The sequence below is a fragment of the Xiphophorus hellerii genome, chromosome 9, assembly GCF_003331165.1.
Source record: "Xiphophorus hellerii strain 12219 chromosome 9, Xiphophorus_hellerii-4.1, whole genome shotgun sequence".
NCBI classification, from domain to species: domain Eukaryota; kingdom Metazoa; phylum Chordata; class Actinopteri; order Cyprinodontiformes; family Poeciliidae; genus Xiphophorus; species Xiphophorus hellerii.
The window spans coordinates 28,807,675-28,821,497 of record NC_045680.1 but is presented as its reverse complement, the minus strand read 5'-3'; the positions used below and the strand labels follow the sequence as shown (position 1 = coordinate 28,821,497).

Sequence of the window (13,823 nt, the reverse complement as noted above, 5' to 3'; positions counted from 1 at the left end):
GTTATATGGAACAAAATACCTATTGCTATTTTTATTCCCACTCACGCTCACAATCACAGCTTAAAACAATGTAAACAGCATTTTAATGGGCTTCTGGTACGAGGCTCCATACACCTCTTTCACGGAATTTCGAACTGGGACTCCGCCGTTCCTCACGGATTTTAAAAGTTTTTTTTTATTTTTTTTATTTTTTTGTGCAATTCTATGGTACCTGTTAGTGTCTAGAATTTACAGGGTTTCCATTACGCGCAATGACCCTCAGTCACTCACCGTTTTTCTTCCGGCACAGGGCTCCGTACACCTCTTTCACGGAATTTTGAGCTGGGACTCCGCCGTTCCTCATGGATTTTTGTGCAAGAAATATGCGTTCCTCCCCATTCTGCCCCAAGCATGTAATCAGGACAAAATGCAACAGAAAGGCAGTTTATTATTTTAAACACATAATTCAGCTCAGATCATGGAAGGGTCTCACTTTGAGTTGATCATTGATCAAAGCAATGTCCAAAAATCCAAAAATTGATGGAACAAAAAAACTTGTTCTCTTGAGGAAGGTGTCGAGGATTGGCTGGCGTCCCAGTTTGAGGTTCTCAGCAGAATCTGTGGTACTTCTGGTTGGAAACACAGAGGAAATAATCCTTCTGGTCGAGGAATGGAGAGGCTGCCAAAGCAGGCAGATGCGTCAAGAGCCTTATCTTGTCTCTATGGGAACGCACAAATGTGGGGTACGCAGAACGCTTTCTAGAAGTCCTACAGTGAACACTTCGAAGGTTTTAAAATAAATCTTCTTCCTGGCAAGCAGGTTAGAAGAAAAAGGTTCACAGCTCTTGTGTCTCAGTTGGAGGTTGACGCCGAGTTTTATTGCAAAGGGGGAGTTTGGCAGTGATGTCTCTAACACAAAGAATGTGATGTCTTCAGCAGTGGTGTCTCCATTACAAAAAATGCTTAGAAATTAGATCTGAACAGTTTGTGAATTAAGATGGATTACAACAATAATTAGTTGAAAACAGATTTATTAACAATATATAAGTGGTATGAAAATCTCTATAAATGAAATAAAGAAAGAAATAAGAAAGTAAATGTATGAACAAAAGTTTAACATGAAATAAATGAAACAAAAGATTAAAAATAGAAATCATGAAATACTGTAATCATTTCTGTTCATTTGTTGGAACATTAAACAATTTTATGGGTCAATTTATTTCATTCTTTATCTATTCTTGATTTTTGCTAAATTTGTCCTCCATAGGACCCACCACTCTGGGTTCACAGGACAGGCCAAAACGTATTCTGAATAGTTCTTGAACTCAATGAACAATTCTAGTTTACATATGCTTAAACATATTTGAAATCACATAGTCTGTGTGTGAATCTCAATAATTTTGGTTAAATGATTGTTATTCCATGCTTTAACCTTTTATGTGTGTGTGTGTGGGTGTGTGTGTGTGGGTGGGGGTGTGTGTGTGTGTGTGTTTGTCTGTCTGTCCTGTAGGATGAGTTCCATCCATTCATTGAGGCTCTGCTGCCCCAGGTTCGTGCCTTCGCTTATACATGGTTTAACCTCCAGGCCAGAAAGAGGAAGTACTTCAAAAAACATGAGAAGAGGATGACTAAAGAAGAAGAGAGAGCTGTTAAAGATGAATTACTGGGAGAAAAAGCAGAGGTGGATTTTTTAAAATAATGCTGCAGCTAGTTGTCAACAAAAATGCTGATTTCATGAACTGAGATTTCTGTTTCTGTATCATTCTGCTACTAGGTGAAACAAAAATGGGCTAGTCGACTTTTGGCGAAACTAAGAAAAGACATCAGACCTGAATGCAGAGAGGACTTTGTCTTGTCAATCACTGGGAAGAAGGCTGCGTGTTGTGTCTTGTCAAATCCTGACCAGAAAGGCAAAATGAGACGAATAGACTGTCTCAGACAAGCTGACAAGGTAAATAGATAAGTAGATATTTTCTGCTAAAGAGAGTTATTAGCAGAACATAATCACGTTATTTTCTGCTAGTTATTAGTTATTATTATTAGTTATTATAAGTTCTTATTTTCACAGTGTATATTCTTGTTAGGAATGATTGAACATAATAGATTAACCAAACTTGTTAATACCAACTCACAACGGATCAAATGAACACACATTGAAAGCGTCAGTATTTTGGCCAATTGCAGTTATTCCTTTAAACCAGCAGGTGGCATAGTCCAGCAGGAGAAGCAAATAAATTACTACACTAAATGAATTTTCTATACCTATATACAGGTATATGTCTATCTATATGTCAAATCAGCCAATCACATGGAAGCACTCCATGCATTTAGGCATGTAGACATTGCCAAGACGGTCTGCTGCAGTTCAAACCGAGCTTCAGAATGGAGACAAAAGGTGATTTAAGTGACTTTGAACGTGACATGGTTGTTGGTGCCAGACAGGCTGGTCTGAGTATGTCAGAAACCGCTGATCTACTGGGATTTTTACACACAAACATTTCTAGGGTTTATAGAGAATGGGCCGAAAAAGAGAAAATATCCAGTGAGCGGCAGTTCTGTGGGCCAAATGCCTTGTTGATGCCAGAGGTCAGAGGAGAATGGCCAGACTGATTTGAGCTGATAGAACGGCAAAAGTAACTCAAATAACCACAACTGAGGTATGCAGAAGAGCTTCTCTGAACACACAACATGCCAAACCTTGAGGCAGATGGGCTACAGCAGCAGAAGACCACACCAGGTGCCACTCCGTTCAGCTAAGAACAGGAAACTGAGGCTACAATTCACATAGGCTCACCAAAATTGGACAATAGAAGATTGGAAAATGTTAGAGTCTTACTTAGAGCCTAAGTGAACCTCCGAGCTCTGGAGGGGGAGCAGAGCTAACGCCGAAGTAAGGCGCCTTTTTTTTTTCTAAAAAACCCTGATATTTTTGGTTTCTTTCCTAGATCCAGTGTGACATGTGTCTGAGGTGGTTCCATCATGCATGTGTGGGAAGCCCACCAACTGAAAAAACTTATCACTGCTTTGCGTGTTTGCCTTAGTTGCCTTAGTTTGCCTTTGTTCCTGAGTTTGCTGTGGTGTGCTTGTTTATGTATGTTGTTTAATGGTTAATAAATTACACTTTGAAAACTGTTTGATATTTATACTTACAAGACTTTGATATAAGGCAGCTATGGAAAAAAGTTTAAATCCCAAGGCCCCTCATCTTTGAGAAATGAAGAGCAAATGTTTCCAAAGCACAGTTAAACACTTTCTTGTAAATTAATTTGTTCCCATGTTATAGAGGGGGAACGGATTATTTTAGGTTACTAAAATATATGGTTCCCCCCTCATAACTTTGGCAAATAATGATCAAATGTTACCAAATTCACAGGATTTATTGTTGATGATAAGAGGAATAAACAGAGTTAAAGACTTGTTGGTAAATTAATTTGTTCCCATTTTATGGAGGGGGAACAGATTATTTCAGGCAGCTGAAATATCCATTCTCTCCTCTCCTCCCCCCATAACGTTTGGGAATAAAGGGCAACTGTTGCCAAATTCTCAAAAATTGTTATGTGTGATAGCCTGTAGTATACTAGAAATTTCCATAATACAGTAATCTGTCATATTTTACATTAGAACGGGATTTACCAGAAAGTCCACGCTCTCGTCTTTTCAGGAAGTCTTAATTTTTGTGCCATGCTTTCAGCCATCCTCTTATATCAGCAATGACAAATTATAAATACACACTACGTGTTGAAAAACTGTGTTTTGGTGACTGACTTTTATTTCTGTCAGGCGTAAGTGACAAAAGTTGGAAAAAGATCGATTCTCTTGGCGTTTAAAATAACACAAAACAGCGTAAAAAGACCTCGTTTATTTAATTATTTTTTACAATTTTGTAAACAATAGCTGCCGATTAAACTAAATGTTACAAGCTTGACATGATTAACTGAGTTGTTTTTACCGAGAAATCGATCAGAAGCGCCGTGAAAATGGTCAGATCCGCCTCTCTCCGGCTGTAATGCGCGCTCCCGACACAGGGGGAACAGATTTTCACAGGGGAACAGAATTGCGCACAAGACCTGCTCCTCAGGGAGTGGAGCTAACGCCGAAATCCGCTCCCTGAGGAGCCGGCTCTAGACTCCGAACGCTGGAGTGGGAGCTGAGCGCTCCGCGGTTCACTTAGGCTCTAAGTAAGTGAACCTCCGAGCGCTTGAGGAGGTAAAGAACGGCTGGCCGAAATTAGCGTTCCTAAATCAGATCAACCTTAGGCTAAACGCCTCTTACACCGTTGAGCGTCAATATCCAACTTGAAGCTAACTTCACTGTGGTATCAACGCATGCGCGATCTGATCTCCAAATTATGCCCCGCCTCTTCTGTGACAACTCACACATACAAAAAATGACTCTCTCACACATACCAAAAATTTGTCTTTCACACAGACAAATACAAGTCTCATCCTCATTCATTCAGCCTAGTGTTAGTTCACACACACATACATTTTCGACCTATCATTCACAATAGTATGTCTGTATGCTTTGCGTGTATGCGTGTGTTGTGTGATATTTTAGTCTTGTGTGTGTGCGAGAGAAACTTGTATGCGTGTGTGATATTTTAGTAGTGTATATGCGCAATTTTAGTATTTTTTTTTGTGTATGAGTCTTTAGTAGTGTGTGAGAGACAAAACATAGTTTTTGTCCTAAACGGCCCCTCGTAGTTGAAGGCACAGCTTTGCAATTTCTTACTTGAAAGTACAAAGGAAGGAAGAAATACAACAGGAAGTCATTTTTGTCTGTCAAGGAAAGAAAGCATGATGCTTTTCTCACAATCAAAACCCATCCACTCCTTTCTATCCCTTTGATTTACAATATGAGTAAATATCTGAGTTGAATAATATTGAGTCATTAGAAATGTAAATAATGTCGTAAGTTTAACAACTTTTGACGTTTTTAGTCACTATAGTTAAGCTTTGTCTGACTATCCATGTGGAAATCCAAGTTGAAATGAACTATCTAATTCAAAGCCGTCATATCTATGTAAGCTCTTTATTTGGCCATATATAATTTGGATACATGCAGTTATGGTTACATTTATCACGTTATAAGGACTTATTAGTATGGTTATTTTCAGTACATTTGTTTGGAGTGTTTTCGTCATATGTTGATGTGTTTTTGTAAAAGTCCTTCACATTACCTGACTTTTTTAAACAGGTGAGAAACAACTTCCCATCATAGTGTAGTAATTATGTTTGGCCACATGATGAAGCCAAATCCACATTTATCTTTGTCAGCAACTTGTCTAACGTTTGACGTACCTTGTCTAATTTCATCTACAGAGAATTCCAAATGTAAATGAACCTTACAATCCTTAATATCTTTATAAACTAATGTTTTTTGGCCATAGTATGACTTTTATACTGATTTGTATACCATAACATGATTTGTATATACCAGGGGTGGCCAATCCTGGTCCTCGAGGGCCGGTGTCCTGGAACTCTTAGATGTCTCTCTGGTCCAACACACTTGAATCCAACAGCTGAATCACCTCCTAAGTGCAGTCAAGTTTTCCAGAGTCCTGCTAACGACCTCATTATTTGACTCAGGTGTGTTGAAGTAGAGACACATCTAAAAGTTGCAGGAGACCGGCCCTCGAGGCCTGGAGTTGCCCACCCCTGGTATATACTCTTCTGTATTTTGTGTCCTTTCACTTAAACACTTTTTTTTGCATTAAATCCTCTTCAAACAGAACACCGGCCTTTTTCCGGAAGCAAGCTGTGTAAGACACAGTTAAGCTAACTGTGAACATCAATAAAGGACGCTTGTTCACATTGGATGCAACAGTACATTTCTTTTCAGGGGAGGTGGCAGGGTCCCATGAAGGGGCATCATTTGGGGTGGTGACCTGCAGTTTTACTTATCATTGCGTCTCACATTTAGGGAGGTACTGATACCATCCAGTTATCTCATGATGAACACTAATACAAAGTTATGGTTGTCTGTAGTGAGAATAATTTCATTCTTTGTTTATGATTATAATCTTTGTATTCCAGGTGTGGAGGTTAGACTTGGTGATGGTTATCCTCTTTAAGGGAATTCCTCTAGAAAGCACAGATGGAGAGCGTCTGGTTAAGGGAGGCCAGTGCTCCAATCCTGTTCTCTGTGTCCAGCCACGACACATCTCTGTTTCTGTGAAAGAGCTAGACCTTTACCTCGCCTTCTATGTGCAGGAGAAAGGTATCTATACACGCACAGTACAGTCACCTTCTCATACACCCCCCCCCCCCCCCCCACACACACACATATATTTACAGTATATATATATATGTGTATATATATATATGTATATACTGTATATATATATATACTTTTACATTCTGCCTTTCCTTGTTTTCAGAGGCAGAGCAGAGTAACAGTCCCAGTCGTACTGGAGTTGGCTCTGATCAGGAGGACAGTCGAACAGCAACTATAGGTAACGAATCTCCTTAAGAAAAATTCCCTCCATATAGCTTGTTTGCTATAGCAATATTTGTGTTTGAAAACACACTATAGATTAGGTGTCGCATTAACAGAATATTTTCTGTATTTGACCAGTAATTTTTTTTTTAAATCAACGGAAAAAACTGAAGGTCCTCTGTCGTTTTGACAGATTACAATTCACACACCTGACTATTGGTTGAAACGCGTCGGACATTTTCAGTTTTACACACATTGTGGAGGTAAATAAAGCCATCAATACAAAAACATGATTTCTGAATACCATCTCTGACATGGACATGGTCAGTCTTGCTGACTGGGAGCTGACAGTGCACAGAAGAGTTATGATGTGTTCTCACTAAACAAGTTTTGAGCAATCAAGCGTGTCTTTTTTACATTCAAAGTCTATCTGGACAGTGACATAGTGTCGACACAGTATCAATACAGTTTTGCTATGGGTCGAAACGCTTCATGACGCCTCATTTACCCATCAGTAGGTCTGATACCATCCAGTACCAACCAACATCATGACACATTCAGTTCTTTTCATGGATGTTCAATCAGGCCGTTCACTCAGCAATCCAGCAGTTCTACTGTTTTTCTCTGAAACCAGTTAGGTGTTTTCTTGTCTTGTCTTGCTTGAAGCTCTATAAACATTTCATCCTCAGATTCTTATCAAGAATGTTTCAGTACATTTTCTGTTTCTTAAACCGCTAGTCACAATCCAGGTAAGATAAACTAAAATTTTTTTGACCTTGTAGCACAAATATTTTTCTTCAATCCCATGTCCAATAATTGGAGAGTAGTAAGAACAAAGTAGCAGGGTTAAAGCCTAGTGTGTGCATGTGTGTATATTTGCCATTTCCCCAAACTCAAAACAGTCTTTAACTGACTGTTTGTTTCTGCAGATGGCCCAGAGTTCCAGGAAAGTTTTGTGACTTCAGGAGTTTTCAGTGTTCCTGAGTTGGTCCAGGTCTCAAGAAGTAAGTCTTCTTTACCTGAATGGGGCAGTGAAAGTGAACTGTCCAATGTCTCAGCATGGGTCAACAATCTAGACGGGGAAAAAAATAATGATTAATATATTAAGTCAGAAATTTAGCATGCTACAAGTGTCAACCAACAAATGCTATGGAACCGTCATCATAAAATAAACTGATGGGGTTTACCTATGGTGGCCATTTTTTGGTAAACTTTAGCTCTTACTTTTTCTTTCTCTCATTACACCATTCGCTTACTTTCACCCTAGCACTCTCTTGTGCTTTAACCTTCAATTTCATCCCATTTAGTTATTTAAAATCTTTTTTTCTTTTGAGCTCTTTTTTTAACTCCCAAAAATTTGAGTCATGAACAACACTAATTAAGAAATATTCATATCCAAATCTGAACTTCAGAATGATCCAAAACATCAACAGTTTGATGTAGAAGTTTCAGTTTGTATGTACTCTAAGTCTGAGCAGAGTTTCTTGCTTCTATGTGTAGCTCCAGTAGTTACAGGAGTGGGACCTGGTTTCTCTATTGGGGAGCTTCAAGGTCATCTGGCCTATGACCTTAACCAGTCCATCAACCAACCGGTCAGCCTGCGACGGTCGTTGGCCAGCACGTCCTCCAGCGGGTATGCAGACACAAAACATGCATCTGAGTTGACTGATTATATTATGATTGTATAATAAATCAATTGATTATATCAGTTGATGCTGATTATATTTTAGAGTTAAAAAAGGAAAACTCAGAATCAAGGGACTCATCTAGCAAGTTTATTAGGTTGTGCTTGAAGTCAAAGAAAAAACAGAAGATGGGAGCTGAAGTAAAGCAGAATGAACATGTTGAAAACAGGACAGACCACACCCTGGAGGGGAAACCTAAGGGACAGATAGATACTTCTGTGTTTCTATGTTGACGTCTGGCATATTAAATATAATTTCTCATCAGAGATCTAAGGGAGGATTTATGTTGCATAAGTGAAAATATGCAGAGTGACAAATATTATTTGAAAACAAGGATAGGCAGAATGTGACTAACATACCTAAGCTGGTCAACCCCTGAATTGCCTTTTTCCTCTTCTGTCCATTAGCAAAGATAAGCCTTAGATAGGCTTTTGTTAGCCATGAATAGGCTTGAGTTAGCGTTGAATAGACCTGTGTTAGTTTTAAATAGGCTTACATTAGCTTTGAATAGGCTTGCTTTAGTACTGGATAAGCTAGATGCTTGCATGCCTACACCAGTCATCTCATAATTTCTTCTTTAAAGAAAATTTTTATCAATACAAATAGTTGGCATACAATATCTGTGAGCGACATACATTACATGCATTTATGTGTGTTCTTTTGACAGAGTTTACTGTAGTCCAACATGTCTACAGACAAATAGTACAGATTTGATATTAAAAGAGTAATTTTATTTAGCAGGACAACACGTACGCATATTTAGGCATTACTTCTGTCAAAAATTCTGAACAGTAACTTAAGTCCAAAATAATTATGTACTAATCTGTCTGTAGGAGTAAACGCCTTAAGTCCGGCTCCATTGAAGAGGATGCTGACAGTCCTGGAGGGGAGTATTACCATTCACCTGCATCTCCTGCAAGCAGCTCCAGGAACTGGACTGATGACTTGGAAGGAGGTAACAGAATAAGCAACGTTTATCGGACATAGGTATTAGTTAGCCTGAGAGACAGAGGCTTGAATTGTTTTATTTTCTGTCAGCAGAAGAACTTTCTAAGTGAAAAACGTGAACAACACTGAGAGTCTGAACTGTTGATGCATTTAAATATGATTCACAGTTTAAATTTGAGAAAAATATATTAGGAAAACTATTCCAGGAAGAGGAACCGCCAGCCTCGACCCCCGCACAGGTGACTGGGAGATCACCACCTCCTCCCGGTCATGTTGAGCAGTCCGTTCCACCAGACGGGCAAAATACTTGAACAGGGTGGTCACCTCTGCACCTGACGTCTTCTTCCTCACCACACAGGGAGAACAGATACCTGAGGAGACAGGTGGCCCCTGGGGGGCAGCACTGGGCATGTGCAGAGAAGGATAAAAGGTCACATAAGACCAGCACCACAGCCTTACCCACCCTAAGACCACACCTCAGCAACTATAGGAAACCAAGCTAAGAAACACCCAAGCAACCACCTTACTGCCAGACTGAGCTGATGAATGAGGACCATAGAGTCAAAATAAACAAATAAACTAATTAGGCCCGAGCAGCAAAGTGCTGCGAAGGCCTATTGTATCTGTACTGTTTATTATTACGATTCTGCCACCCTCTTCGCGTGCCTTTTTGGGGGCTTTATCATATTCAAAAACTCACCAAACTTGGCGATCGCGTCTAGGCGGTTTAAAAATTTCGTATTTTAAGGTCGTCGCAAAAATCACAAAAAAAAATGGCTCAACTGCACCACCTAGCAATTTTCTGGACACACAATGGTATGAACGTACTTCATCGTAGAGACATGAAATTTGGTACACATGTAGAGCTCACCAAAACATTCAGAACTTACATTTAATGTTATAAGCCAAATATCACAGGAAGTCGGCCATTTTGGATTGAAGGTCCAATTTTGACACCGATTTTGACGTTTACAGCCTTCGTATTTCATCGAACTCCTCCTAGGGATTTCGATTGATCGGCTTCAAACTCGGTCTGTCTGATCAGAAGGCATGTCTGATTTAAAGTTATCAAATTGGTGAGTTTTTGAGCATGTTGAAGGGGGGTTACCAGGCGTCAAAGTTCACCTACTCGCCATGAAACAAGAAACTCTTATATTTCCTATACAAAAACACATAGAGGTACCAAACTTTCAGTGATTGATCGTCATCGGGTGTCCTACAATACCCTGTGGTCAAATGATGACATCACTTAGGCCACGCCCCCTGAGAACAGGAAGTGTCATGTTTTACTGTGAACGGTCACTATCTTAGCCCTTTGACCTAATCAACATGAAACTGTTTCCAGAGACAGAAGACATGTTGGTGTGTTGTGTATTCCAACCCCGACCGGCTTTGACATAGCAGGTGGGCGTGGAGGCGTGGCGAAGTGACCTGTAGCGCCGTTGCCATACGTTTGGCTCTGAATTCCACAATTTCGGGCCCAGCTGCTCCAAACTCACCAGGATGGATCCTTATCCTCCCGCCGACAGGAATTCATAACAAAATTTGGTGGGCGTGGCCTAATTTCTCTATAGCGCCCCCTAGGAGATTTTAAATGATCAGCCCCAAGCCATGCTTTAACCTAGAATTACGAAACTTGGTACACATGTGTAACTTGTCAGGACGTACAAAAAAGTCTCTTAGAACCATGGTCGAAACCCAACAGGAAGTTGGCCATTTTGGATTGAAGTTCAGATTTTGACCGTGATTTTGACGTTTATAGCCTTCGTATTTGATTGAACTCCTCCTAGGGATTTCAATTGATCGGCTTCAAACTTGGTCAGTCTGATCATAAGGCATGGCCAATTCAAAGTTATCAAAATGGTGAGTTTTTGAGCATGTTGAAGGGGAGTTACCAGGGGTCAAAGTTCACCTACTCGCCATGAAACACGAAACTGTTATATCTCCTTCACAGAAACTCACAGAGAGACCAAACATTCAGTTATTGATAATCATGGAGTGTCCTAAAATACCCAATGGTCAAATGATGACAGCATTTAGGCCACGCCCCCTGAGAACAGGAAGTGTCATGTTTTACTGTGAACAGTCGCTATCTTACCCCTTTGACCTAATCAACATGAAACTGTCCGGACACAGAAGACATGTTGGTGTGTTGTGGATTCCAGCCCTACCAGCTGCGATTAAGCAGGTGGGTGTGGCCGCGTGGCGAAGTGACCTGTAACGCCGTTGGTATACGTTTGACTCTAGATTCCACAGGTTTTGACCGAGCTGCACCAAACTTGGCCTGACTGATCCTGCAGGATCAGTCAGGCCAAGTTTGGTGGCCAAGTTTGGTGGCCCTCCATGGAGGGATGCCTGACAATCCTATATCATCATATTATGACGTCATGTAAGCCCCGCCCCCTCACAACAGGAAGTGCTATTTTTTTCCTTGGAAAGTTCCATCTATGGCTCTCTTGACCTAATCAAGGTGATTCTGTCCCTAACAACAGGAAGTGCTATTTTTTTCCTTGGAAAGTTCCATCTATGGCTCTCTTGACCTAATCAAGGTGATTCTGTGTTGGATGAAAGATAGGAAGTTGGTCTCACTTGCTTTAAAGTGCCAAGACTTTTCAATGGCGGCAACGCCGTTGGTATACGTTTGCCTCTAGATTTCACAGGTTTCGACCGAGCTGCACCAAACTTGGCCTGAGTGATCCTGGTGTGATGCCTGACAATCCTATGTCATCATATTATGACGTCATCTAAGCCCCGGCCCCTCACAACAGGAAGTGCTGTATTTTTCTTTGGAAAGTTCAATCTATGGCTCTCTTGACCTAATCAAGGTGATTCTGTGTTGGATGACAGATAGGAAGTTGGTCTCACTTGCTTTAAAGTGCCAAGAGTTTTCAATTGCGGCAACGCCGTTGCCATACGTTTGCTTTTAGATTCCAAATGTTTTGACCGAGCTGCACCAAACTTGGCCTGAGTGATCCTGGTGGGATGCCTGACGATCCTATGTCATCATATTATGACGTCATCTAAGCCCCGTCCCCTCACAACAGGAGGGGCTGTTTTGTTCTTTGGAAAGTTCCATCTATGGCTCTCTTGACCTAATCAAGATGATTCGGATGATGAGCTATGTCAATGCTCGCTGCTGGCTGAACCATGTGGGCGTGGCCAAATGGCGAATATCAGTCCCTCGCCATATGCATACGTTTGGCTCTAAATCACACATGGATCATCCGATTGGCGCCAAACTGGATATGTATGACCTTTGTTCACCTCTAAAGAGCCCAACTGGTTTGAAATGTAATTTGACTCCACTGCGCCCCCTAAGTTAATACATCGGCTGTATCTCCTCGATGCATCGACCGATCTGCACCAGATTTTTGGACAGTCGTCGGGGAGCGCTGCCGAACGCATTCATGCGTATTGCCCGGTGGACGGGCGGGGAAAATGCGCGACAGCTTTTGCGGTGGCTGGCGGGCGGCGGTGCTGGAAACTGCGGCAGAGCTTCTGCGGTGGCGAGCGGGCTGCAGCTTTGGAAACTGTGCTGAGAGCTTCTGCGGTGGCTGGAACCCCCGCGGTGGCCAATAGGCCGGAGCGGCGCTTGCTGCGAGGGCCGCTCGAGGCTGCTTGCAGCTTTAATTAGGCCCGAGCAGCAAAGCGCTGCGAAGGCCTATTTTCAAAAGACCCATTGCTATTCACTTACTTCATCGTAGAGACTTGAAATTCGGTACAGTTGTAGAGCTCACTAAGACGCTCAGAATTTACAAGTAATGTCATAGTGCAAGTATTGCAGGAAGTCGGCCATGTTGGATTGAAGGTCCATTTTTTACCTCGATTTTGATGTTTACAGCCTTCGTATTTGATCGAACTCCTCCTAGGGATTTCGATTGATCGGCTTCAAACTCGGTCAGTCTGATCATAAGGCATGTCTGATTTAAAGTTATCAAATTGGTGAGTTTTGGAGCATGTTGAAGGGGGGTTAGCAGGGGTCAAAGTTCACCTACTCGCCATGAAACACGAAACTCTTATATTTCCTATACAAAAACACATAGAGGGACCAAACCTTCAGTGATTGATCGTCATCGGGTGTCCTACAATACCCTATGGTCAAATGATGACATCACTTAGGCCACGCCCCCTGAGAGCAGGAAGTGTAATGTTTTACTGTGAACGGTCGCTATCTTAGCCCTTTGACCTAATCAACATGAAACTGTGTCCAGAGACAGAATACATGTTGGTGTGTTGTGGATTCCAACCCCGACCGGCTTTGACATAGCAGGTGGGCATGGCGGCGTGGCGAAGTGACCTGTAACGCCGTTGCCATACGTTTGGCTCTGAATTCCACAATTTCGGGCCCAGCTGCTCCAAACTCACTAGGATGGATCCTTATCCACCCACCGACAGGAATTCATAACAAAATTTGGTGGGCGTGGCCTAATTTCTCTATATCGACCCCTAGAGTATTTTAAATGAACAGCCCCAAGCCATGCTTTATCCTAGAATTACGAAACTTGGTACATATGTGTATCTTGTCAGGACGTACAAAAAAGTCTATTAGAGCCATGGTCGAAACCCAACAGGAAGTCGGCCATTTTGTATTGAAGGTCCATTTTGGACCTCGATTTTGACTTTTACAGCCTTCGTATTTGATCAAACTCCTCCTAGGGATTTTGATTGATCGGCTTCAAACTCGGTCAGTCTGATCATAAGGCATGTCTGATTTAAAGTTATCAAAACGGTGACTGTATGAGCTTGCTGAAGGGGGGTTACCAGGGGTCAAAG

The 13,823-nt window shown here is 41.4% G+C and overlaps 1 protein-coding gene across 2 annotated transcripts in view; it reads left to right on the top strand.

The window, feature by feature from the left end:
- Nucleotides 1-13,823, top strand: part of nfic (nuclear factor I/C) — a 103,785-nt gene that overhangs the window by 13,923 nt on the left and 76,039 nt on the right. For both annotated transcript variants that reach the window (XM_032572549.1, XM_032572550.1), the window contains exons 2-8: nt 1,490-1,660; nt 1,754-1,930; nt 6,015-6,198; nt 6,359-6,433; nt 7,347-7,421; nt 7,918-8,050; nt 8,936-9,057. In XM_032572549.1, the coding sequence (XP_032428440.1) occupies nt 1,490-1,660; nt 1,754-1,930; nt 6,015-6,198; nt 6,359-6,433; nt 7,347-7,421; nt 7,918-8,050; nt 8,936-9,057 (937 nt within the window). The remainder of the gene's footprint in view (nt 1-1,489; nt 1,661-1,753; nt 1,931-6,014; nt 6,199-6,358; nt 6,434-7,346; nt 7,422-7,917; nt 8,051-8,935; nt 9,058-13,823) is intronic.